This window comes from Aspergillus thermomutatus, assembly GCF_002237265.1.
Source record: "Aspergillus thermomutatus strain HMR AF 39 chromosome Unknown NODE_251, whole genome shotgun sequence".
NCBI lineage: Eukaryota > Fungi > Ascomycota > Eurotiomycetes > Eurotiales > Aspergillaceae > Aspergillus > Aspergillus thermomutatus.
The window spans coordinates 14,691-39,019 of NW_020798301.1; the positions used below are offsets into that span (position 1 = coordinate 14,691).

Consider the following 24,329-nt stretch of genomic DNA (forward strand, 5'->3'; position numbering starts at 1 on the left):
GGTAGTTTATACACACTCAGTAAGAAGAAATAAGGATGGTCCTGGAATTATGATGGAAATGGCATCAATCCATGATCAAGACAGACAGAAAAGGGTTCGAGTGCAACAATCAAGCTCAGGGACTCAGGGTCTTGGTCTCTCTTGGACCGAAAGTCCCCACTCGATGCAAAGCCAAACCCGCATTCGGAGTCAGATTGACTGACTGTCACAGTGGCACGATTCCATTCCACGAATCTTTCAAAGGCTGCAAAGAGAACGCGCAATGTGCCCCAGAAGCCTGTTGCTCTAGGCTCCCACTGGTTCCAACCTCGGGAGGGTAGTGGAACCTGAAATGGCCTTGGCTAATGTAAGTAAGTGATCGTTATGCTTCAATTACCTCTCAGAACTTCAGAAGCCCAGGAGTTGGGGAATTCGGTAACATCAAGCATCGAGTCAAAAGTTGAATAGAAACTGTATCATAATTTATTGCTCACAATGAAGATCAACTCCGGTGTTAGAAGCGTCTGTCTTGTGTCACTCAGCATCTAAAAATAGCGGCAACTAACCACCAAGACCTTGGCCCCGTTGCTTAAATCGCCCAGCCATTTGACATGTGTTACCTACAAGCCTAGGGTCCTAGCCATGATAAAGTACATGTATGCATCGGGTCACCAACACTCAAATGGATTGAAGCCATTAAACCCCTCATATGGACTTGACCGAGTACGTACGGATGGATGACGAATGACAGTATTCTAAGTGATCGACTAGTCCCGCAGTGCTTCTTCCGCCGTCCTACTCCTACGGGTAGCTATTGAGATGATCAGAAATCAAAATGACACAGCATGTGGGTCGTCGCGTGTCATTGTATCGGGAGTGTGCCTTATTGGGTCCGCAGACTCACTATCTTCGAGTAAAGCAGCAGGGAAGCAGCAGGCTGATCACAGAAATGTCCAGCGGCCTAAGACACATATGTACTAAGATGGATGGTCACAGTATTACGCATTTTCTTTAGGTTGACCATACAAAAGACCTACATTGAGAGAGGATACAGACTCAAACTTCCTGCTCAGACCCAGAGATATTTAATTTATTATCATCATTCGCGCTGTATCATAAATCCTGTACTGAAGACAACCCATTCTCTCCCATTCTTCACATACGCTCGCGCCTGCGAGGAGCAGCCCGGATGATGTTGTCGACACGCAGGAGAAGCTGTAGACGGATATCGTTAGTCAAGAATTATCTGCAAATCGAGTAAACGACCATGCTTACCTCTGCCGCTTCTGATGCCGAGGAAACAACCGCCTTCTTCAGCTTGTAGCTCTCCACAACACCCAATTCCCGCATATCGGCAATGCCGCCGCCAGGGGTAAGCAAATCCAGACCGGAACTGGTCATGCCGTTGTTGATGGCCTGGCGGAGTCTTGTAACCAGGTCGCTCGAGTCCAAACCGGCATTGTCGGCCAGGATAGTAGGCAATTGCCGAAGGGCGTAGGAGAATGAATCAACAGCTAGCTGCTTCTTGCCGGTCGTGTTCTGGGCCGCCTGTTCGACAGCCTTGGACATCACCATCTCGGCACAGCCACCTCCCAGTGTGACCCGGGGATCCTTGACTGTCTGAGAGAGAACAGCCAGAGCATCATGGAGAGATCGCTCTGCCTCATCGAGGAGCTGCTCGGTGGCACCGCGCAGTACGATGGTGCATGCCTGACCGGCAGCCACGCCCGAGAACTTGATGAGTGTATCCTCGCCGATGATAACTTCCTCAATAACATCACACTGGCCGAGCTTGACCTGTTCGGGGTGATCGAAGGTCGAAGCGATCTCACCACCAGTGACCAGGGCAAGTCGCTCAATGCCGTCGAAGTCGGCATGCTCGATGGACATGATACCGGCCTCGGTGAAGAGCTGCTCGGGCCAGTTGTAGATGAGTTGACGGTTGACGAAGCAATTGATGCCGTGAGCTTTGATCCGCTCAACCTTGGCTCTCATCTTCTCACGCTCCGCCTTCTCCAGATCGGCCAGTTTGCCCGTCGAGTCGACCTTGACCCGTGCACCGAAAATCTTGACCTTGTCGGTGTCCATGGCGGTGTTGGCAACCAAAATCTTGGCATTCTCCAAGCGCTTGGGCTGGTTCACACCGATCTTCTTGTCAAGGATGAAGCCTTCGTCCAGGTAGGAGTCGCTGAGCTTGCCACCGGCCTTTTTGATAATCTGGATGTGGCTGAGATCGGTCGAGCCCTTCAACCGGAGAACTGCATCGCAGGCGAGAGCAGCAAAGTGTTCGCGGTCCTGGGCCAGAACCTTGGAGCTGAGGGTTGTCCGAGCGATGGCGTGAAGATCTTTGCGGAAAGCCTCCATATCCTTGCTTCGGTCGACGGCAGCCTTTTCAAGGGCCTCCAGAGCGGCCTTGCTGGCTATCCGGTAGCCCTCGATGATGGTCTGAGGATGAATCTTGCGGTTCACGAGCTTCTCTGCCTCACGCAGCAACTCCGCTGCCAACACCGTCACGGACGTCGTTCCGTCACCAACTTCGTCGTCCTGGACCTTGGAGATGTTCACCAGCACCTTGGCCGCGGCGTTATCGAGGGCAATCGACTTGAGGATTGTAGCACCGTCATTTGTCACGAGGATGTCGCCGGTCGACCTATTTTACCCCGACAGTCAGTTCTGCAAGCTCATGTATAGCAAACCCCGCATTCCCAGGAGACCACCCCACGTACGCTGACTGAAGGATCTTGTCCATTCCCTTAGGACCTAATGTGCTTTTCACCAAGTCACCAACAGCGATGGCACCGACAAAAGCGGACAGACGGGCATTTTCGCCCTTTTCTTCGACGACATCGTCCGCAAAGATCTGCGTGGGATTGGCGAAGGACGCCTGCAGATCATCAGCATTATGAAATTTAAGGTGTTAATATAGAAGACGACGCACCATGATGAATAGTAGGTAATTAGGAGGTAGCTACCGGCAGGAGGAAAGCAGGCAGCTGGGGGGAATACTGGTTCAGAATCACCGTTGAGGATTCAATAATAATGCGGGACGTCCAGAAAAGTTGGCGATGTGGCCCGAGCTCAAGTTGTAGCTACAGACCGCCCGCCTAAGAAGTCCCTCCTAACCATCCCCAATTCAATTTAAGCAGGCTCCTCGCTGTACCATCTCAAAAGAAATCTTTCATTTTCATCTTTTCACAATGGCGGATACTGACGAACAAGCGAAGCTTGCAGTCAATAAACGTCCTCATGCTGCCATTGAAGATGAGGAAGAGAATGGTGTGTTGGACTCTCCCCGAACAGCATCTGATTCCGACTGAAAAAGCAGAATACTGATACAGGCTCTCAGGAAATGGCTCATCGTCAGACGATGACTTTGGTCCAGCTCTACCCTCCGCCGATGCGCCGAAGAAAAAGCGACGCAAGCTACCCTTTGAGAAGGTCTACGTGAATGCGCTGCCCGCGTCTCCGCGGTACTCGAAATCGCTCATGCACAAGGAGCAGCTGTCCTTTGTTACGATGACCCCCTACACAGACTTTCTTATCACGTCGTCGATGGATGGTATCGTGAAGTTTTGGAAGAAAATGGCTGTCGGAGTCGAATTCATCAAGGAATTCCGAGCCCATCCTGCGGAGATCAAGAGCGTCAGCGTCAGCGCCGACGGAAGGAGTTTTGCGACGGCTGGTGCGGACAAGACGATCAAAATCTTTGACGTTATCACTTTCGGTAGGCTTGATCTCCGCTGTGATTTCTATTCTGTAAACTAATCGCGTGTTCAGATTTGCTGGCCATGCTCTCCTTGGATTTCACACCGCGCTGTGTCTGCTGGGTACACCCTCGCGGCGCATCGCTCCCATTGCTAGCTGTGACGGACGAAAATAGTCCCATGATACAGGTCTTTGATGGTCGTGGAGAGAACACCACTCCCTTGAACACCGTCAAATCGATCCACCGTAGCCCCGTGGCAGCCATCGCCTTCAACAATGCATACGACTGTGTCATTTCAGCCGACCAGTCCGGTATGGTCGAGTACTGGCGCGCGAGCGACGGCTCGTTTGAGAAGCCGGATAATGTATTCGAGCTCAAATCCTCCACGAACCTATTCGAGTTCAAGAAATCCAAATCCGTACCCACATCCGTTACAATATCACCATCGGGCCAGCAATTTGCAACCGTCTCATTTCCCGACCGGCAGGTCCGAGTCTTCGACTTCGCGACGGGCAAGCTCTACCGGAAATACGACGAATCTCTCACCACCATTACAGATATGCAGCAAGCCGGCACGGCCCTCTACGCACTCGATGAGGTGGAATTCGGCCGCCGCCTCGCCACAGAACGTGAACTCGAGAATCCCATCACCCAACCCAAAGTAAACGTCATCTTCGACGAATCAGGCCACTTTGTGCTCTACGGCTCCCTCTACGGCGTCAAATGCATCAACACCTACACCAACCGCGTCGTCCGCGTCTACGCAAAGGACGAACCCTTCCGCCCCCTCAACCTGGCCCTGTATCAGGGCCAACCACAGAAGAAAGGCGTCGTCACGGTCTCCATGGCCGCAAGCGCCAACCCCCTCCTCCAGGAATCCGAAGAACGAGATCCGATCCTCGTCTCGACGGGCTTCGCAAAGATCCGCTTCTACCTCTTCACCAACGAGACCGAGATCTCCAAATCTAGCCGAGACGTCCAGAACGAGCGTCCCACGCAGGCCGACGCCCGCGAGACAACCGCCAAAAAGGCCGCCGAGACGGGCACCTCGGCCATCCTCCACACCACCATGGGGGACATCCACCTGCGGCTTTTCCCGCAGGCGGCGCCTAAGGCAGTTGAGAATTTCGTCACCCATGCGCGCAATGGGTACTATAACAATACTATCTTCCACCGGGTCATCCGTAAATTCATGATCCAGGGCGGTGATCCGCTCGGTGACGGGACGGGCGGGGAGTCTATCTGGGGAGGGGAGTTCGAGGACGAGTTCTCCAGTCTGAAGCACGACAAACCGTATACACTGTCCATGGCGAATGCGGGGCCTAACACCAACGGCAGTCAATTCTTCATCACGACGGAGAAGACACCTTGGCTGGATGGCAAACATACTATTTTTGGACGGGCGGTGCAAGGTTTAGACGTCGTACACAAGATCGAAAACACCAAAACATACAAGGAGAAGCCGGAGCAGGACATCAAGATCGTGAGCATTACTGTGACTTGAGCGAAACGCAGTCAACGATTCCCAATTACTTTTCTAAACGGTTCATGACGACTGCCATATATTCCGAAACCATCTATCTGCATGTACATTACCCCGTGCGTATCTAGCAAGAGCCAAGAATTATTTTGTTCCAGGTTTTGAAACAGCAAGATTATCTTAGAGAGCCATTGTAGAAAAGTCCACTCGGCCTTACAGCAGGACTGGAGGGCGTCTCTGTATCCTGTTGGAGTACGACATCCATCAGGACAGAGTCAAGGAAAGTCCTAGCTAGGCAGTGCAAGCCGACAAGATCCCCAAAGCACAGAGGACCAAACATGAGGGGAATCAAAGCTACTATATCCCGCAAAAGATAGAACAGAGAAAAGGAACCAAGAAAGTAAGTATGCGCACTGATTCGACGGCGAGGGGAAACATTTTCAAGAAGATTCAAAAGATAGACATGTAAACGCCGGATATATGCAAGTTTGAGGAGGTGTCGGTCATCGAGTACCATAACACCGAACAAAATCCAAGGAGGAATGGGATGCAACCGCGTTGGGCTGGTTGCTCGCATCATTCGACTAACGAGTCTTGTCAAAGTCACCGAGAAATGACAAACGACTGGCCGCGAATCATCGAGTAACCTCCCGAATCTCGACGTCGTCGTCCGCCGACTGCGGTGTCTTTGCCAAACGCGACGAAGAGCGGCCAGACCGCGCTTTGGAGGGTACGACCTCTGTGCGCGAACTACTGGCGATTGACTCGGAGTTTGGGTAACTGAACCGGGGCGGAGGTGCAAGACCGCCCAAGTTCGATGAGAATTGACCAGGTTGGCTGGGGGCTGGACTCTGGTCACGCGGGCGGCCGGAGAACAATCCGCTCTCTGTTCCGCTGCCGCTGCCGCTGCCGCCGACACCGTGATAGAGATTCGGGTATTTGGCATCGTGGCGTTTCTTCAGCCATGTTGCCACGGCGGCGATGATACTGAATGCGACGACGAGGACAATAACCATGATGACCCATTTGTAGTGACCGTCCCACCTGGAAGCATATTGTCAGCAGCGGCATTTCGAGGTAGTTGGGGCGCAAGGGCTCGGTATGCTTACCAGGTCTTGGGTTTGGACTCGTTGGCCTGTACTTTCGAGCCTGAGGTTGATGTGGTCGTCGCAGCAGCAGCTTGATCAGCTGCTGTGCTTGTTGTCGTGGCCCCCCCAGAATTGCAATAGTTGTTGTACCATGTCTTCAACAACTGTCTATCGGATTCGCTGCTGCAGGAAGAGTCGCAGGTCCCATCGGCAGAGGTTTTGAGTTGAGAGATCAGAGTCGACTGGCAGAAGCAAGAGACATGGACTGCGTGTGTGTCGTCTGGACTAGCCAGGCAGCTGTCCGCGGCCTGCTGGAGCAACGAGCATGACAGCCCGCATTCTGGGAACGAAGCGGAAGCGGCGGAAGGTAAGATAGTGTCGGTGGTCGCGAGTACAGTGGTCGTGAGGAAGAAGGCGATTACCAACAGGTGGTATAGTCGACAGGTCCGCTTGAGAACAGCATTGTTGGCGGTCCAGGCCAACAGCCCATATGCCATGACGACGCAGGTTGAGACTCCGGTGGAGACCGTCGGGTGGGAAGCTCACAGAAACAATAGATGGCCCACCATCATACGCAAAGGCGAAGAAAGAGGAGGAACGGGGAAGGAGAAACAGGATAGTTTATGTAAAAAGAGGTAGAAGATCAAACGAATGACAAGAAATTGTAGATAGGTGAGATCGAAAGAATGTTTCGATCAGATGAGATAACGGATGATCAACGAGGGGGACGGATTGGGCAAAGAAAGGAAAAGAGAGTAGAAGAAGAGGAGGAGCAGACAGACAGGAAAAGGAAGAAGCAAATTTGGAACAGGGTCCAGGACTCCAGGCAGAGTAACTCGCCTGACACGTTAATAATAATTAGTGAAGTCCAGGCACAGACACTTGATTATGGAGACAGATTGGAGTAAATTAAAAAGACCGCGTGGATAAATGGTGGAATCAATAATACTAGTCAAATAAGCAGGAGGAAAAGCAGCTCCGCAAGCGGCCGGAGAGAATATTGAAGACTACGAACGACTAGTTCTTGTCTAGTGGATGATTCGATGCAATTGATTCGATTGCATGCTCAAATCCTGGTTGACTACAGCCAATGTGTCCTTGGATCTAAATTGCGTCTTGAAAGGATCCAATTAACTATTTCCCCAGGTATGATACTACTTTCAGTCAGGCACTCAGGCACTCAGGCACTCAGGCACTCAGGCATTGAGGCACACAGGCATTGAGGCACACAAGAAGCTATCCACTTTCCTGTCACCTTCTTCGGGCCAGGTTACACTTTACACTCTACCTACACTTTACAGTAGCATGGAAGTTTCAAAATATCTGTGTCCGGTTGCGGCGCAACGTCATCTCCGTGTCAGCATGAGGAGTCCATCAAAGAAATATTGCAGCCCAAGAACCATGGCTCGTACATACAATGTGAGCCGGAGGTTGAGTTTCACTGCGTGTACAGTACTTCTGTACTCCATATTGCGTAGGCTAAAAAAAAGCGAATGGAACGTTTGTACTACTATTCCGATTATTGTCCTTGCTTTTGTTCTTGGCGTGACCTTTTCTATCAGACTCCAACACTTCATCATTGTCAAGGAGCTATCAAGCCACGGAGCTAACAGTCACTCTGACTTCATATCCAGATAGACTTTCACTTCTCGTGGTCACTGACGAAACCTGGCATTGCTGACTCTGACCCAACGGGAAGGGATTGACGGAATGGATCGACCGTTCAAGAGGTCCAGAATCCCTTGATCTTCGACTTTGCAGGCCGAACAGGGGCAAGAATGTCAGCAGGAATGTCAATCTCAAAGAAGCTCGATCGAAAATTCGACTTCTTAAGGACCAACTGCTTATTTTGACATCAAAATCGCCTCGTCGTTTCTTGTGTGATGATATTGATGCGACACCAGGATTGCGACCGACGTCTCTCCGATGAAGCTGGCCATTCGCCAAACAGCCGACAGACCATGTTATGAACATTTGGAGCTGGTTTCGCTATGGTTTTTTCTTCCTCGTGTTGCTTGAGATTTTTGCTGGACTACATTTGAGAGCTTGGAGTATTGTCACTGTCCTATCCTCTTATTGATATTGGCACCGACCGGACGAGGGAGACCCAGTCGGCGATAATTCTGACATCTGCCTTGTCAGTATATCTCCGCCCATCATCATATACCTGCAACACGATGATGGTCAACATCGGAGTTGACGGATTTTGCGACAGCTTAGCCCCGTCAACGCGGACCGATTTCCGTCATGAGTCACAACATCAGGTCTCGAGCACGGGGCCTTCATAGTATAAATAAGCCGTGGCTCAATTAGGAAGACAATCGAAATATCCATCGTAATAGTACAGGTCAGAAACACCAGTACGATGGCAGCACCTCAAACTTGGCTCATCACCGGCGCCTCATCCGGCTTCGGCGCCGTCCTCGCAGAAGCCGTGCTAAAAGCCGGTCATCGAGTCGTCGCGACCGCTCGAAACCCTGTCAGGGCAGCGCAAACTCATCCTCAGATCGAGTCGTTAGGTGGGAGCTGGTTGCAGCTGGATGTGACCCGACCGGACACAAAGGAAACCGTCGAGGAGGCCATCCGGAAGCAAGGACGGATTGACGTTGTCGTCAATAACGCAGGCTATGCTTTGCTCGGGAGTGTGGAGGATATGAGGTATGCCGTGTCATGACTCGTCTGAACTTGGAGTACATCGGCATCGTCTGACGACCCCAGCGAGGAGGAGATCCACCAACAGATCAACACCAACGTCTACGGACCCATGCGAGTCATCAAAGCCGCTCTCCCGTTTATGCGGGCCCAAAAGTCTGGTACCATTGTCAACATAAGCAGTATCGCAGGGTTACAAGCTCTGCCTTCGTGCTCACTCTACGCGGCCAGCAAGTTCGGTCTAGAGGGTACGTTTAGAAGAAAGCCCGAAATGACTTCTCGGCTGACAATCACCAGGTTTCTCGGAGGCCCTTTCGAAAGAAATAGCCCCATTCAATATCCGAGTTCTCATCGTTGAGCCTGGCGCCTTTCGGACGAACTTCCTATCGGCCTATGCCACCCCAGCCGCTGGATTGAACCCCGTGTACGAAGGCACGGCCATCGATCAGGTGCTACAAGTCTTCCAGCGCGGCGACGGGACACAGGCAGGTGACCCGGTCAAGGCAGTTGAGCGAATTATCGATGTAATACAGGGAACCGGTGTAGGTGCCGGCAAGACCGGTCTTCTCCGCTTGCCATTGGGACGGGACTGCATGTCACGGGCAAGGGTTAAGATGGATGAATTGACAAAGAATCTGGACGAGATGGAGGAAATTGCCTGCAGCACCGATTTCTGAATATCAATATAGAATTGAAGATAAAAGAGCTTCCTCGGCAAGTCACTGTGTGACAAATGCGAATTGTGTCTCCTCTGCGCCACCTGGCATGTCTCAAGGGAAAGAAATTCCTCAAATCCGACGACTGAAGGTCAAGGTTCAAGAACACGCCGGGATTTTCTAGGCGACTCGTTTCCACCTAGCGAGTGACGCATTGGTTCATCGTGAATGAAGAGCATCATCGCAGCCATCAAACCGGACAGTATGTCCACCAATAAAGGCCATTGTTCAGTAGAAGCGAGCTGCTACCGTACCGTGGGCGCCATCATGTCCTCAAGGGCGTGATAATGACTTCATTCAGACGTTGCCTGCGATATACAACCTTACGACTGCCTGTCGAGAGAGGAAACAATATACACATGTCCTTCCACAGCAAAGTCCAGAATCTAAATCTATCAGTGTAAAGCCGCCCCAATGTCCAAAACGATCGAGTTCAACATCTTCAAAGGCTCCGAGAGCGGGGACGTCAACCCCGACACGGTCAGACGCACCATTCAGCCCTTGGAAGTCTTCGTCGAGATCTCCCACGCGGGGCTCTGCGGAACAGACCGGCTATTCAAGAACAAGGGCATTGCCCTTGGCCACGAGGGCGCAGGCACCGTCCGCGACATCGGAAGCGCAGTGACGAACTTCAAGGTCGGCGACAAGGTCGGCTTCGGCTGGGTGCGCAAGGTGTGTGGACATTGCGACTTCTGCATTGGCGGTATGTACATTTTACTTGCCTCTTACCCATTTAGATCGATGGTGATTTTATGTGTTCCAGGCCACGATCAGTACTGCCAGAAGCGCGAGCAGTACGGCAGAGAGAACACCGAGATTGGCTCATTCGCTACCCACGCCGTCTGGCACGAGAGCATGCTGATCAAGCTTCCGGATGACCTGGAGCCCGAGTATGCTGCTCCGCTGATGTGCGGCGGAGCGACCGTCTGGGGTGCTTTGACGAGCTACAATGTGAAGCCTGGAGACCGAGTCGGGATCCAGGGGATCGGGGGACTAGGACATATGGCGATTCAGTTTGCGTCGAAGCTAGGATGTGACGTGGTTGTGTTCTCGAGCTCCGTCACAAAGAAAGACGAGGCAATAGGCCTGGGAGCGAAGGAGTTCCATGTTCTTGAAAACGGTGCTCCGCGAGATGGTGTGCGGCCGGTGAAGCACCTCCTCTGGTGTGGGAATGCGGCACCTGATTTTTCCAAGTTGGTGCTCTGTCCTTGATTACGAGAGAGATTCTTGCTCACCTGCGTCCCAGAATCTTTCCGGTTATGTCTCCCGAGAGTACGATCTATCTGCTGACAGTGACCACGGAGCAACCCCCACTGCCACTCATAGATCTTATCCCGAACGGCATTCGGATTCAGGGCTCCGCGGTAGCATCGCGGGTGGCTATGCGCAAGATGCTGCGGTTTGTGTCACTGCACGGGATCCGGCCCATCATCATGACATGGCCAATGACCAAGGATGGAATCCAAGCTGCATTCCAGATCCTAGAGCAAGGCAAGATGCGGTACCGGGGAGTTATTGTGGGCCAGAGACATTTGATGGGGAAGCCTGCCGTAGAGAAAATGGGATGATAGTATAAAATCAAAGATTGGTTTGATAACGATGAATCTGTATTTCTGCTGCTGTGTTTGTTGTGTTGAAGACTAGAGAGTGTAGATAGACTGTACCTAGTGAGTTGGACTGCCGCGGCACGTCCCGTCCACTACCACCACTCCTAGTCTGCCATAAATCATCACCGCACTTCATCTCAAAACATTCTCCTATACCTAGTTGCCAACATCCACACAACTAATGGAACACCCAACATGACCGATTCCACACCATCCTGTCCCCTAACTAACCCCGCAACCACCATGCCTCCCACCCGCGCCTCGAATCTCTCCCCCAATCTCCTGAACGGCATCTTCACCTCCCTCACCCAACCCTCCCGCCGCTGGTCCCTCCTCCGCACCCTCCAAAGCGACAACCCCCTCGACATCAACGGTGAGCTCCGCGGCACGGCATCCTTCCACCCTCTCCGACATGGCTCCGCCGCCACCGACCGCCGGGATATAGTCTACCGCGAGGAGGGCGAGTTACCGAGTACATTCGGGGTGGGACTACGCTGGACGAAGAAGTACATCTGGCGGCAGGGGGAGAACGGGGGGATAAGTGTTTGGTTTGTAAAAGTGAAGCCGACCGCCAAACAACCGCAGGCCCAGGAAGAGGAGGATGAGGCGGATTACCTGTTTCACAACTTTGATTTTGAAGGGCAGGGGCAGGACGGAACGGAAAAGGTGGACACGCAGGAGTCGACATTTGTCACGCCGCCTGTGCCGCCGCTCGTCCCCGGGTCGGAAGAGGATACGGCTGTGATCATGGCGAGGGGGAACCATCTGTGCATCAATGATATGTATCGGACTGCGTATGCGTTCCGGGTACGGCGTGAGTCTGGGGAAGTTGTGAGCTGGTCGAGTCGACATGTTGTCAAGGGGCCGAAGAAGAATCAGGATATTGTGAATTTGTATCGGATGGAGGGGTGAGAGGGCACCAACGGCAAGAGTTACACCAGAGGACCCGGAGACGTACGATATATCCTACGTGCAGACCACCCCCCGTGTTCGTGTTTTACATCAAGCCGGAGCCACTCACCACTAGCTCCCATGACAGATTTTCTAGATACGGTGTCCTCGAGATGTTCCAGAAGACGCAAGGACGGATAGTTGCCGCGTGCGACGTTTTACCTCAAACTACCAGATACCATTCGTACAGCCTCAACCAAGCAAGTTGTATTTTCATTGGTACATATCAATTGTCAGCAATCATCTCGCGTTCACAGCGTGTAAATGAAATCCGGCCTCTGATCTCCAAGAAGCTCGATCTCACTGCGATCCAGTCCCTGAACCCAATGATCCCGATCTCCGCGCAGACGCTTGCGGTTCTCGCGTCTGAGGAGCAGATACTGGACCAGGGAACCACCAAACAGGAACAGGACTAGATACGCCAGCACGGTACCATGGCCAGGATAGAAGTTGGGCGCGTCCTTGCCTCGGTAGATGTTGGAGGATACGATTCCGTTGAGGTTACCCCAGCCGATGACGATACCAAGCGTTACACCTCGTTTATAGACACCTAAATCATGCTGTCAGGATGTTCCGATATTCATCGACCCGGAGATGCTCACCTTCAGTGTTGTTGCTGGCCCAGGAGATGGTATTTGAAATGGCAGGATAAATGCCCATGGCACCGAGGAATGTCCCCGCATACCGTGCCCCGGCGGATTTGCAACCGAGGAGCATTGCGAAACCAACAATGCCGACGAGAGAGACGAGGATGTTGCAAATACCACGTTGACGCGTGCGGTCAGCAATGAAACCTACTGTGACCGTCACAATAGCCGCTGCTGCGTATGGTGGAACACTGAGTAGCTGAGCCTTGGTGGCAGTGTACCCTTATCCTTGTTAGTCGATTCACTCGATGAACATGTACTACAACATACCCTAGACCCTGTTAGCATATAGAACCACAGATTGTCCTAAGAAAACTCACTAGCTGGTTGATGATGGTTGGTACGAAAAGCGAGAATGCATACAAGGATGCATCCGCTCCCATGTAAATGATAGCGCTGGTATAGGTCTTCCAGTCTTTCAAACTAGCCCAGAAATAGGTCATCTTGAACTGCTCATGCTCCGCACTAGCCTGCTGGTCCTCTGCAAGGCGGCGTAGGACACGCTTGCGGTCCGCCTCAGACAGGAACTTGGCCTCATCGGGAAAGTCATGCACCATCCAGAACGACAGGACGCCGACGATGATGGTTGCCAGACCCTCCAGGATGAAAATCCACGACCAGCCTGCCTTGCCGCCAATTCCATCCATGTGAGCAATGGCAGCAGCGAGAAGACCTCCGAAAGAGCCAGCGAGCGCAGCCGCAGAGAAAAAAATGGCCATACGTACACCGAATTCTGCTCGCTTGTACCAGCAGGAGAGGAAGTAACCGACCCCTGGGAAGAGACCGGCTTCGCTGAGTCCGAGAAACCATCGGACCTGCTGATTGTTAGGGATCATGTCGGATGACAGTGGACGTGGGAACCCGGGTGAACAAAAGGAAAGGGTTGTAGGAAGACACGCACCGCCATCAATCCAGACCAATTATGCACAACACCCATCAACGTCATACATATGCCCTAGAATTTATTTAGCTCGAAGTTGCAGCAAGGACAAAGCAAGGCCTACCCATGCGAGCATGATAGCAGGTATGAACACGCTCGGTCGCCATCTCTTGAGCAGGACATTGGTGATCGGCTCGAAGACTGAGTACGAGATGAAGAAAATGGTCAAGCTATCGTTATATTGGTCATTGGTCATATGGAGATCTTTTTGCAGGCCAGCTAGCTTTGCATTGCCGATATTTGTACTATAGAGAGTCAATATGGCAGGTCGCATTCAAGTGAGATGGACATACCGGTCTAAAAACGAAATCAAATACAGCAAACTGAGCCATGGGATCAATCTGAGGTCGAGCTTTCGAACCAGAGCGCGATCCTAGGGTCGGTCAGCCAAAGGGCACTGTCTAGAGATGAGATCAACACGATCGTACTATTTTGGCTCGCTCCTCCGGACTGAGCCCTTCATCGGGATCTTCGAAGAGGTTGAGCTTTGATTTTGGGGCGAATTCATGCGACGCCGACCCCTTCTCCGTGTCGGATTCTCGGGGCACCTGGTGGACAGATGCTTTTTCATCGGTCGGTTGTGACATGATGATAGCGTGCCGGTTAGTCACGGTAGTACGAGTATGTACCGCGTGTATCTAGAAGAAGCAAAGCAGGGCAAATAGGGGTGGGAAACAAGCACTAATGACAGGGAAGAAGACAGGACAAGATATGGGGGGAAGCAAGGGAATGATAGAGAAGAAATTACGTCGCCATTCCTACCACTGATCTTGAGTAGCTCTAATATACCGCGTGGAATAAGCAAGGTTCCTCCTCCCCGGATGCGACATTGACAAGGATTCATCATTACTGAGGGGTCCAGGCCAAAGTGCGGTCACTGCGGTGGACGACCAGATGTCGATCATTTTCCCCCAATGACCCATCAGGTCTCGATTAACCAGGATCATTCCCCCTCACGGTCCACGGACTCCATGAATTGAATTGATAAGCAACAAGCATATCAGACGGGAATGCCGAGCCCGAGCCCCATCGCTCCTTTCCGGAAGCGGGAGGCTTAGCGCGGGATGGCCCAAATACCCAAATACCCAAATACCCCGCGGGGCATCTCCAGGTTGCTGACTTGCTCAAGGCTTGACCGGACCACTTCCACCCCTACACGCATGTTGATTGTTCTAGATGTGAGCCGATACCCCGAATAGCTATGGGTAAGGACACATACGGACAGCCTCATCGCGGATTGTAATCTCTAACAAATTACAAAAACAGATGGCCAAAGAATGGCTGGCAGACAGTCAAAAAGTCTAACCTAGTATTAGTCTGCTAGTACTAGACCATCACCAAGTCGGAGACATAGCGGAGGGATAGCCAATCCTTAAGCTTGAATAAAAGCACCCGATGCCACGCGGGATTCTCCTTATGCATGGTGTTGTGACCACCAATACGAAGTGCAACCACGCGCTCGACCTTACAACTCATCGATTCTCCCTTTACTACGGAAGGGGCTCATTGGTCTGTGTATCGGACACTTGTCCGACCAAATTCTTTTGATTTCGCTAAATGTCCTTTAGCTCGGACTTGCCACGGCCAACACAAAAGAGGACGCCATGAATGCATGGTGATGAATAATGAATAAACAACGAGAGATGATTCCAGAACCTGTTTAGAAAAAGCCAACGTCTAGCCCCAGCCAACCCGATTTCCGTCTCCATTATGACTAGCCTTTACTCAGTGGCCTTTCTGAGAAATTTAATGCTGCATCTTTCAAAGCTCGGATGACCTTGAAAAAGATCATACGCGGCTGCGGCCATCTTGACTGAATAGAAACGGACATAGATATCACCCACCACCTGTCCTTCCTCCACGCTCTCAATATAGTTGTAGTAGGCAGACCGCTTCAGTACGCGGTAAATCTCATCCCTCAATGACCTCCGATGGTTGCTGATGACCAAGCACCGGGTATACCCCTTCTGAAAGATGAGCTGGTTCATCTCGGACGTCATGGGGTAAGTTGGAGTGTGAACGAGACCAACGCTGGCCACGCAGAAGCCCAAAGAAAGTCCTTCCTTTGATCTCTGAACAAAGTCTAGTGCATCCCCCTCGAGCACAAACACAACAATCACAGTGTTATACCCCGTGATAGGGCTTGTGTTGCAGAGAGAAGCCGAGTAGATCTCCCCCGGAACAAATGGCAGTACCTGGCTCAGAGTCACGTTTGACGCGAGCTTCTCCACCCGGACAGTGCGAAACACATTTGACTCCCCTCCAGCAGGAATATATCGGAGACCGTACTGGAAAATCCAGAGATCCGAGACGGGTTGCCGAGAAAGAAGGTTCGGGCGATAAGAGAAGGCATCGGCCTCATCTTGCTGATTCTCAAATATACTACATCCCTTTATGGCCCAGCGAATATTGCCATCCCAGGGAACGGTAGCCATCCCTAGTCGCCAAGGCTTCGTTGCATCGGAGTTCTTGCGTACACGAGCGACGATAAGAGGTTTCTTGAAAGTGATGAGTTAGTAGCACAACCTCTAGTTACATTACGTTGAGATCACTCACTCGCTCAGGCTCCAACACCGGAATCATCAGGTCTTCTAGGCCAGCATCAAGCAGACCATCAGAGTCAGTAAGTTGGAGTGACACTGTTCTCAATTGGTTTGGATTGGTGACAGCGAGGTGCATCCGCCTCTGAGGTGTCTTAGGCTGCAAGATTGGGACTCTAATGTCGTCCAAGTGACTGTCCAGGATGTTGGAGCATTTTCGTGGATTGAGTATAACTACTGCGGTCTTTTCAGAGTAAACTTGTTCAAGAGCGAAGCTTTTGGGAGAGGTATTTTCAGAGATGGTGTTATCATTGTCCTCTGTGTTGGTGTTGTTTTCTTTATGGTGAGTTTCCTTGTTCGCCTGGGAGCGAAGGGTTTCTGGAGGATGAGATGCTTGAGCCATGGCCAAAATTAAGGCATCAAGACGACGAAATAGAATGAAAAGAACAAGCAGGAGGGGAAGAAGCATTGTAAGGGAGAAGATGGGACCAGTGTTGAGGGGATCACATCCTTCCATTTTGGGAAAGAATCAGGTGGAAATCTGCAGCAGATGCGAACACAGAGTATAAAGTAGAATTTTTCTCGGGAATGCTCTCTTCTCACTTCTAGGTGAATTCTACTTGAGAATAGATTGCAATTATATGTGAGAAAAGTCGTGAAGACTTCTAGGAAGGCCTTTGTCCACAATGTTCCGGAATGTGGATCAATTTTGAAAGCTCCTATATTTGAGAGTGAGGTTAGTATGAACGGAATAAGGAGTGTATAGTGAGACCTTTTTAAAGCAAAACAAAGGAATTATCAGTGACAAAGGCAGGTTGCATTGACATAAACAAGCTACCACTATGTTAAGAATGCCCTAGTAAGCTGCTGATGTTTCTTGGTGATCTGGGTTTGACTAACGCTTACCTAGGAGATCTACTGCGGTTTATCAGATCAAATGTGAAGCGTGGGGAGGTACTTGATGTGAGACTAGAGGCACAGAATGTCTCTGTAAGGAGCAAGTATGGCACTGAGGGGGAGAGAAGAGATGAGTACGAACAGCTTGATATCCAGCAACTTATACTGAGTGAATTGAGCTAAAGATCAGCTGATTAAGATACACTGTAGATACTCTTCAATGGTGAGCGTTTCCAGGAGATACCAGGGATCACCGTACAGGATCGGAGAGATGGAGTCAACACCACGAGGAAGACACAAAGCACAAGTGATGGACACCAATCCATTGTCCTTCGGGGTCACAACGTCTGAAGGTCTTGAGCTATCAGGCTTTAGCAACAATGATAAGACTTGGAGCGGAAAGACTGCGCACTGTTTCACTAGTAGTCTTCTCTTCTGGTATACTCAGTGTCTGATAGGGAGGAACAGGTCATTCTTTGAAACTTGCCACATGTGAAATATTCTGGGCGGATGTAGCAGACAATGTCTTTTGTCTAGTATTCTATGCCAGTTCGGATGAAACAATGTGATGCACAGAATAATTCGTGATTCAGTTGCAGCGTGGTTGCGAAGCATAAGAGATTAATCAGGTAAAAAGCATAAAGACAGCAAGTATCTGGGAGAAGGTTCTCAGGGTCAGACACTTTCTCAGTGAAGAGTGGATCGGATAGATCCACCGATTAAGTTGGGCCGCGGAACCCAAAAATATCTTTTCGATAGGTAGTGGGGCATCAAAAAATGTCATCACAAGTCATGGAACACTCCCACTGGCCACAATAAACCAGCCACAATGAAGAGACGCATACTAGAAATAGTCAAAGACTGCGACAAGTAAGGTCCCCTACCCTATACCATTAGACCACCACTAACAACCGCAGCTTCCCCTACAACCAACCCGGCGAAACAGCCGCCTACGAACAACAACTCTCCACACTATGGAAATTCTTCCTCCCCAACGACCCCAGACCCCACGGCTACCTCGTAGAGCCCGTCGTTGAACGCATGCCCTGGACAGAAGACTTCCATGTGCTTCCTGCCCCGCACAAGGAAATCCATCTCCTCCCACAGGACCACGCGCGCGAGCAAGAAACCTGGACAGAGCGCTGCGAGCGTAGCCTCGACGCCCTCCTCGCGCTCGCCAGGGCAAGAGGCGTCTTCCCAAGACTGGGCAAGAGACGCGACGAGCGGTTTCCCATCGTCGGTGCCCGGTTCCCCGTGAGTATCGAGCGCTCGGCTATATCCCTGTTCGGGATCGTCGGGCGTGGTGTGCACATGACTGTGTACACGCGGACGAAGTCCGGGTTGAAGATCTGGGTGCCGCAGAGAAATCCGAAGAAGTCAACGTATCCGGGGATGCTGGATAATGCTGTCGCGGGGGGTGTTGCGGCGGGTGAGATGCCGATAGACTGTTTGATTCGCGAGGCGGAGGAGGAGGCAGGGATGGAGGAGAACATGGTTCGAACGGCGCATGCTGCGGGCACGGTGACATGGTTCAATATCAGCGATGACCGGGCGGGCGGGGAGCCAGGACTATTGAATCCTGGTTTGCTGTATGTTTATGATCTTGAGGTTGGCCCCGAGGTAGTTCTCAAGCCGGTGGATGAGGATGATGTTTGTGCGTTTCATCTAATGGATGTGCGAGAGGTGCTGGATGCGATGGCGGAGGGGAGGTTTAAGCCCGCGAGTGCAAGTGTCATGGTGGACTTCTTTGTCCGACATGGCCTAATTACAGCGGAGGATGACGAAGATTACCCGGAGATCGTTTCAAGGCTACATAGATTGCTACCTTTTGCCACGAGCCCTGGGGCAGGGAGGTCATGATCCTTAATAGAATATTTTTCCCGGCAGTAATTATTCTCATACTGGTATGATGCTTGAGGCTATTCTCCATAAGCAACTCAGTTCACCAAGAATATTCATTCATAATTGTCCCAGTTATTGTTCATAAACTTCTGCACTTCTGCGAGTATCAGAGCCTCGGGCTACCCCAAGAACTCCCCTTGCGCCAGAGAACTCCACGGCAAGTCTTCATCCCAGCAACGTTGCATGAGCGTACGAGCATTTTGGATCTGCAACAAATGTGTTAGTGATTGCGCAATACCGAAGTCCTTCGACCACGTACCTGCTTCAGGCCTGTCTTCTCCAAGCTCTTGACTCGCTCCATTATATCAGCCCGTTGTTGCAAATCTCGGGTTTCACAACCGGCGGTAAAAAGTGGAAACAATGCTCCGACTTCGGCCGATGCACCAGGTTCAAGTTGTCCCAGTGCTTCGAGTAACCCGTCCAAAGCCTTCAAGGCAGGAGCGGATCTTGATGGATTGCAGAGCACGCGACGGTGAAGGTGGACCAGCCCAGCGTATCGGAATGATCGATCGATCGCCGACATGTCCGCAGACACAGGTTCTTGGTGGTGTCGGCTGTTGATCTGTGCCAGATTATCGGCTAGCTGGAAATCAGCAAGCAATGATTCGGCTTCGACAACGATATCCGGCGAGGGCCTCTGGTCAGGATCAAAACTGCTCAGAGGACTATGGCGGGTTTTCTCGCACTGGTGAACTAGTTTGGCCAAGCGTGATAGCAACAATGCAGTCTTTGTCGTGTATCCGGTGAAGCAGTCGATAAAGAAATCGTCATTTCCCGGAGTTGTCGAGCATGCACTAACAATGGACTGATACAGAAACAGAGGAGGCTCGTTGTCCCGGCAGGAGAGAGATCCCAGGATATCAATATATCCCAGCCAGCGTGAAAGAAAAGACCCAACTGGATTCCCAGGATATGCCATCTGCACTCCGCGTGCAAGATAAAGGTCACGAGCGAGCTTCAGGTGGCTTTGCCACGGAATTGGTACTTCGAATGTGCTTGGCGAAATGATCTTCAAAGATAAGAGCATAATGGCGGCAGCAAGATGATTGTCCGTGATGTTCTGATTCGGGTCTTCGAGCGCTATACGCAGGGTAGGAAAGACGTTGCTGACCCAGTGTGCTATCCTGTTGGCAGGTTCAGGGTGGTTCAAGTACCTGGCTCGGTGGCTGGCGGAATAGGCTAGCATCAGGTTCAAGATATTTGAATCCCCAATTGCCACTATCTACTGTCAGACATATCACAATTGACGAGATTGGAAGCAGCGTACTTGACGGTAAAACCGTGATGAACGGGTTGTCTCTACAATCATGTGCAACCAACATTTTGGCTGTGTGGTTGAGAAAATGGTGAAAGTACATCAGGTTGATGGGCGTTTCCACCAAGGTCGAAGGCAATGGTGACAGGTACCGAGGAATGTTGATGGGAACAGGGGATGCATAGTACCCATGTCCAACACTATTCGACAGTCCTCGGTCCGTAGAGTCTGATTCGAACGTAGTGCGGGTCTGGCGCTCTGGATTAATCAAGTCCAAAGCGTAATTGATGTCGATAGCCGAATGATCATCCATTTGGTTCAAATCCAAATCAGGACGGCCATGATCGAGGCCGTAATTATCGGTCACACTAGTCAAGTAGGCATGCCATTTTCGTTCCGAGGATGAACGCTCGATAGTCTCGTCTAGATCACGCTGACAGATGGCTTCAGGATCGCGTCGCAAGGTGTACATGTAGTCTTCAGAGGCAATGGGGCCATTCATTATCTTGGTGAAATAAGTAACTTTAGGACTAGAGCCGGGAGATTTCATGGCCGTCTCGATTCGTAGTGCACTAGAAGAATCTAAATCGACAACATCTGAATGTGCGAATGGATATCGATGCCGCGGAGACAGTCCTTCTGCCTGACGGTCGTCATCGGTGTCAAAGGGAAAATCACTACCCGATCCGTTTGAGACGGACTTTCTCTCCCCACGGCTCCCCGTGTGACGCGGATGCACTAAAGAAGGACGCATGAACGGATGGGACATCATAGCTGATTGTCGTATAAAGGAGAGAGGTGATGAAAAGGAGGGCTGCGAGAAGCTTAGGGTAGTGAGAGACCCGATACTCGAGCTTGTATCTGCTGGCGACGGGTAGGCAACGTCTCCAGAAGGGTGAAGGGTCGAGGAAGTGCAGGACGAAAGCGCCTCATGTGGCAGTGTCATCATTTGCGGCGACGTATCGGACCATGAGCCTATCGTATCGTTTGTTTGCGATGGTGACGCTATTCCTACTGAAGCTCTATCACTGAAATAGGGGAAGCTACTGCTCAAGTGACCAGAATAAGCAGGAGACGTTAACGTTTCAAGGTAATTGTGTAGCTCTCTAGAGCACGATGTCTCCGCTACCACAGGTGACCCATGAGCGGTAGCCCAAAGTGTGTTTTGTGAAGTCAACTCCTGCGGACTGCCTTCTCCTTGACCAGATCCAAGGGAATCAACCCTTGCAAAATCCGAAGGCAGCACGGCCAAAGAGAGAAAATGACCAGAGTGACCACTAGACTGAGAACTTGGGGAACCAACGGAGGATTTCCGCCTCGTTCTACCTTCCCAGTTTAGCCTGATACTGTAATCACATTTCTCATTCTGACGCCGGCAGTTGAGACAAGACGGCTTCTCTTCGCCACTAATGTCATTGTCAGATAGATGTTTTCTAACGATATGGAGCAGAGAAAAGGAACAGGAAATAGAAACATACCATTTGACTTTCCGCGCTTTACACGGCCTGGATCTCTGTCCGTTAATCAAATGACAAAAAATGAGCCATTGGTGGTCAGACTACTTACCAACAACCCTTCCGGGATCTTCGTTTTGGCTCAGGCGCACCCGGCCTTCTAGGACGAGGCATTGCACTTCAAGTGCGACTTGAGTGATTCGGCTGAGTGCAAAGATCCGACGAAAAATAGCAGTAGCGACTGGATGAATCGATAAATCGTACTCTGCAAAGTATGACCGCCATACGGACACGATAAGACCTCAAGACACCTGGAGAATGACGATTGGGGACTTTTTCCGTCGTGAGAATCTTTTTGTCCAGCTGGATAGGTAGCGATAATCGATAAGGCAGCCACACTTGGTGTTCGTACTCATCGAGGTGTGAGAAATTTGAGCGACGAACTACCACTTGTTTATACCACGATCAGCCGAGCGCGACAAGGCTTTGGAGTTGGTAGCGACAGCGCCAGTTGGCAACAGCGAGGAGAAGAAGTCTGGAAGAAGTCAAGGAGAGAACAAAGGTAATGGAATAGATGAAACTCAAAGACCACGAGGAAAAGCGGAGAACCTGGGCCAGTGGGTAATACATAGATACCTAGATATGCAGAATCACCGATAAACCCAAAATGACCCCCTTGGCTCCTGCTCGTTGGACACTTCTGTTATCGGCTCTTTCGATCAATCGGGTCCCGCTTTCTGAGTCTCAAATGTGGAGAAGACGATAACTGGAGCCGATAGGTAATGGCCTGGACTACTAAGACTGCTAGGCTGATCCAGAGCAGCTGATAAGCCGGTGATGTTATTAGCCAACGTCTCCGGGCTGCTTCGTCTAGTGATCAATCCGGTTAGCGTCGGTGCCAGTCGGATGCCTGAGGTTGAGGAGGACGATGACGCTGATTGATTTGGTCAGCGGCGCCAGCTTCTGTTCTGCTGACGTTTCTGCCAAACGAGTACTTTATCGTCAACCTAGATATCTTCAGTTTTATAAAGTTTGACCCTAAAACGTATTTTTCTTAACAATGGCCTCCTCCCTGGTTGCGAAACATCCTGTACAACGGATGTCCAGCCCTTCCCGGGGATTCTCTGCCTTGGTCCATGTGAGCTTGTGTCCCGTTTGGTCGCTGTTCCCTTGGGTGTTTGTTCCATGGCTGATGTTCCCTCAAGCTAATAGGATTAGCCAGCTTCATCGGTTCATTCAAATTGTGGGTGACATGGACCTTCTTTATATATCTTTATTATGATGAGGATTGTCGTCAGCAGACGATCATTATAGATCTGTATCTGGTGTGGTTATTGGACTAACTTAATACCTCAGCATGCACGAGAATCCAAATCGCGCGTAAGCTTTTCCAATGCCACGGGCTCGGAATTCCCGCATATTAATATCTCAAATGCTCCGCAGTAACGAAGCCTATGGTTGGCATTTTCAGTATCTAACCGTTATCGGTCTTGCATTGTCTACTCTCACTTTTGCTGTCGCGCTGTTAGCGGATCTGACCCTGTCCGCCCGGCTATTCCTCGTTAAGAACCTCTTGTCGATATGCAGCACTCCGATGGAGGTTCTTATCAGTTTTCTATACTGGAGTCTTCGCATGGTGGGTAGTCGAGCACACGTATACCCACATTTCCGTTCCTGACGAAGACTATAAGATCGACGAGCGCTTGGTGGTACCAGACTGGGCTTACATTCCCATGCATGCTGGTAAGTCCTCAAGCTTATCTCTTATTCAGATCTATCCTTGAGCTAATATCATATCGCTCTGCAGATATTGGTTTCCACGCCGTACCATCCATTGTTCTATTGATCGATCTCCTCCTTCTTTCCCCTCCGTGGGCGATCAGTATCATACCGGCCCTTGGTCTATCAAGCACAATCGCGTTTGGCTACTGGTTTTGGATCGAACAGTGCTACAAGTACAACGGATGGTGCGCTGGATACATACCTCAGTCGTGAGCAGTGGGTTGCTAACAACGACCAGGTACCCCTACCCGATCTTTGAGCAGGTGCCTTTCGAAGGCCGCGTGGGTCTTTTTGTGATGAGCGCCATCGTCATGGCGCTGAGCACCGCAACCCTGAAATGGCTCTACGGTCGTATAAATGGCTTTGGGACAGCTTCAAAACCCCGGTCTCGTCCTGGTGCTCTGAAGCAGAATGGCGGTCTTTAATGGCCAAGATGCTGTCTGGGCGTTTTCTGGGCCTCGATTTACGACGGCATAAATAGACGGCAAAGCGTCTCTTGGATATTCAGTTATATTGAGGAAGCGTTTCTTCTCCGGGGAGCTTTGTAAAGATTGCTCCACCCAAGCGCGCATATATAGACGTCTAGGTAGACGTTTTGAATCACTTAGATTATATCATTAGAAGGAGTTCAGTAATGTATGAATGATTCCTTCCGACAATGGGAGACTCAACAAGTAGCTCTATGATATAGCTCGTAATGCCTTTCAATCAAGTCGCCTACTCATCGCAGAGA

At 50.9% G+C, this 24,329-nt stretch overlaps 11 protein-coding genes across 11 annotated transcripts; 6 read left to right on the forward strand and 5 right to left on the reverse strand.

The window, feature by feature from the left end:
- Positions 1 to 1,134: 1,134 nt before the first annotated feature.
- Positions 1,135 to 2,920, reverse strand: CCT2 (chaperonin-containing T-complex subunit CCT2; the record flags this gene model as incomplete). The annotated part of the gene is made up of 4 exons (XM_026756107.1): positions 1,135 to 1,194; positions 1,255 to 2,629; positions 2,706 to 2,863; positions 2,918 to 2,920. The coding sequence occupies 4 exons, from the start codon at positions 2,918 to 2,920 to the stop codon at positions 1,135 to 1,137; spliced, it is 1,596 nt and encodes a 531-aa protein (XP_026611093.1).
- Positions 2,921 to 3,176: 256 nt separating this feature from the next.
- On the forward strand, positions 3,177 to 5,189 carry CDV56_102754 (WD40 repeat domain-containing peptidylprolyl isomerase; the record flags this gene model as incomplete). The annotated part of the gene is made up of 3 exons (XM_026756373.1): positions 3,177 to 3,255; positions 3,326 to 3,703; positions 3,757 to 5,189. The coding sequence occupies 3 exons, from the start codon at positions 3,177 to 3,179 to the stop codon at positions 5,187 to 5,189; spliced, it is 1,890 nt and encodes a 629-aa protein (XP_026611094.1).
- A 611-nt stretch (positions 5,190 to 5,800) lies between these two features.
- CDV56_103067 (uncharacterized protein) lies at positions 5,801 to 6,750 on the reverse strand (the record flags this gene model as incomplete). The annotated part of the gene is made up of 2 exons (XM_026756686.1): positions 5,801 to 6,209; positions 6,275 to 6,750. 2 exons carry the CDS (start codon positions 6,748 to 6,750, stop codon positions 5,801 to 5,803), a joined length of 885 nt encoding a protein of 294 aa, XP_026611095.1.
- A 1,868-nt stretch (positions 6,751 to 8,618) lies between these two features.
- Positions 8,619 to 9,582, forward strand: CDV56_103394 (putative short chain oxidoreductase/dehydrogenase; the record flags this gene model as incomplete). The annotated part of the gene is made up of 3 exons (XM_026757013.1): positions 8,619 to 8,911; positions 8,972 to 9,153; positions 9,203 to 9,582. The coding sequence occupies 3 exons, from the start codon at positions 8,619 to 8,621 to the stop codon at positions 9,580 to 9,582; spliced, it is 855 nt and encodes a 284-aa protein (XP_026611096.1).
- Positions 9,583 to 10,035: 453 nt separating this feature from the next.
- On the forward strand, positions 10,036 to 11,189 carry CDV56_103534 (NAD(P)-dependent alcohol dehydrogenase; the record flags this gene model as incomplete). The annotated part of the gene is made up of 3 exons (XM_026757153.1): positions 10,036 to 10,324; positions 10,385 to 10,814; positions 10,868 to 11,189. 3 exons carry the CDS (start codon positions 10,036 to 10,038, stop codon positions 11,187 to 11,189), a joined length of 1,041 nt encoding a protein of 346 aa, XP_026611097.1.
- A 282-nt stretch (positions 11,190 to 11,471) lies between these two features.
- CDV56_103683 (uncharacterized protein) lies at positions 11,472 to 12,140 on the forward strand (the record flags this gene model as incomplete). Its single annotated transcript, XM_026757302.1, has 1 exon — positions 11,472 to 12,140. One exon carries the CDS (start codon positions 11,472 to 11,474, stop codon positions 12,138 to 12,140), a length of 669 nt encoding a protein of 222 aa, XP_026611098.1.
- A 290-nt stretch (positions 12,141 to 12,430) lies between these two features.
- On the reverse strand, positions 12,431 to 14,353 carry CDV56_103779 (allantoate permease family MFS transporter; the record flags this gene model as incomplete). Its single annotated transcript, XM_026757398.1, has 7 exons — positions 12,431 to 12,729; positions 12,782 to 13,048; positions 13,125 to 13,641; positions 13,728 to 13,781; positions 13,831 to 14,011; positions 14,060 to 14,139; positions 14,195 to 14,353. The coding sequence occupies 7 exons, from the start codon at positions 14,351 to 14,353 to the stop codon at positions 12,431 to 12,433; spliced, it is 1,557 nt and encodes a 518-aa protein (XP_026611099.1).
- A 1,134-nt stretch (positions 14,354 to 15,487) lies between these two features.
- Positions 15,488 to 16,709, reverse strand: CDV56_104091 (uncharacterized protein; the record flags this gene model as incomplete). The annotated part of the gene is made up of 2 exons (XM_026757710.1): positions 15,488 to 16,264; positions 16,323 to 16,709. 2 exons carry the CDS (start codon positions 16,707 to 16,709, stop codon positions 15,488 to 15,490), a joined length of 1,164 nt encoding a protein of 387 aa, XP_026611100.1.
- Positions 16,710 to 18,032: 1,323 nt separating this feature from the next.
- CDV56_104342 (putative thiamine pyrophosphokinase) lies at positions 18,033 to 19,063 on the forward strand (the record flags this gene model as incomplete). Its single annotated transcript, XM_026757961.1, has 2 exons — positions 18,033 to 18,073; positions 18,121 to 19,063. The coding sequence occupies 2 exons, from the start codon at positions 18,033 to 18,035 to the stop codon at positions 19,061 to 19,063; spliced, it is 984 nt and encodes a 327-aa protein (XP_026611101.1).
- A 161-nt stretch (positions 19,064 to 19,224) lies between these two features.
- Positions 19,225 to 21,309, reverse strand: CDV56_104460 (fungal specific transcription factor domain-containing protein; the record flags this gene model as incomplete). Its single annotated transcript, XM_026758079.1, has 3 exons — positions 19,225 to 19,311; positions 19,365 to 20,323; positions 20,373 to 21,309. The coding sequence occupies 3 exons, from the start codon at positions 21,307 to 21,309 to the stop codon at positions 19,225 to 19,227; spliced, it is 1,983 nt and encodes a 660-aa protein (XP_026611102.1).
- Positions 21,310 to 23,171: 1,862 nt separating this feature from the next.
- Positions 23,172 to 24,021, forward strand: CDV56_104802 (putative integral membrane protein; the record flags this gene model as incomplete). The annotated part of the gene is made up of 5 exons (XM_026758421.1): positions 23,172 to 23,194; positions 23,258 to 23,450; positions 23,506 to 23,557; positions 23,622 to 23,781; positions 23,835 to 24,021. 5 exons carry the CDS (start codon positions 23,172 to 23,174, stop codon positions 24,019 to 24,021), a joined length of 615 nt encoding a protein of 204 aa, XP_026611103.1.
- Positions 24,022 to 24,329: the final 308 nt, after the last annotated feature.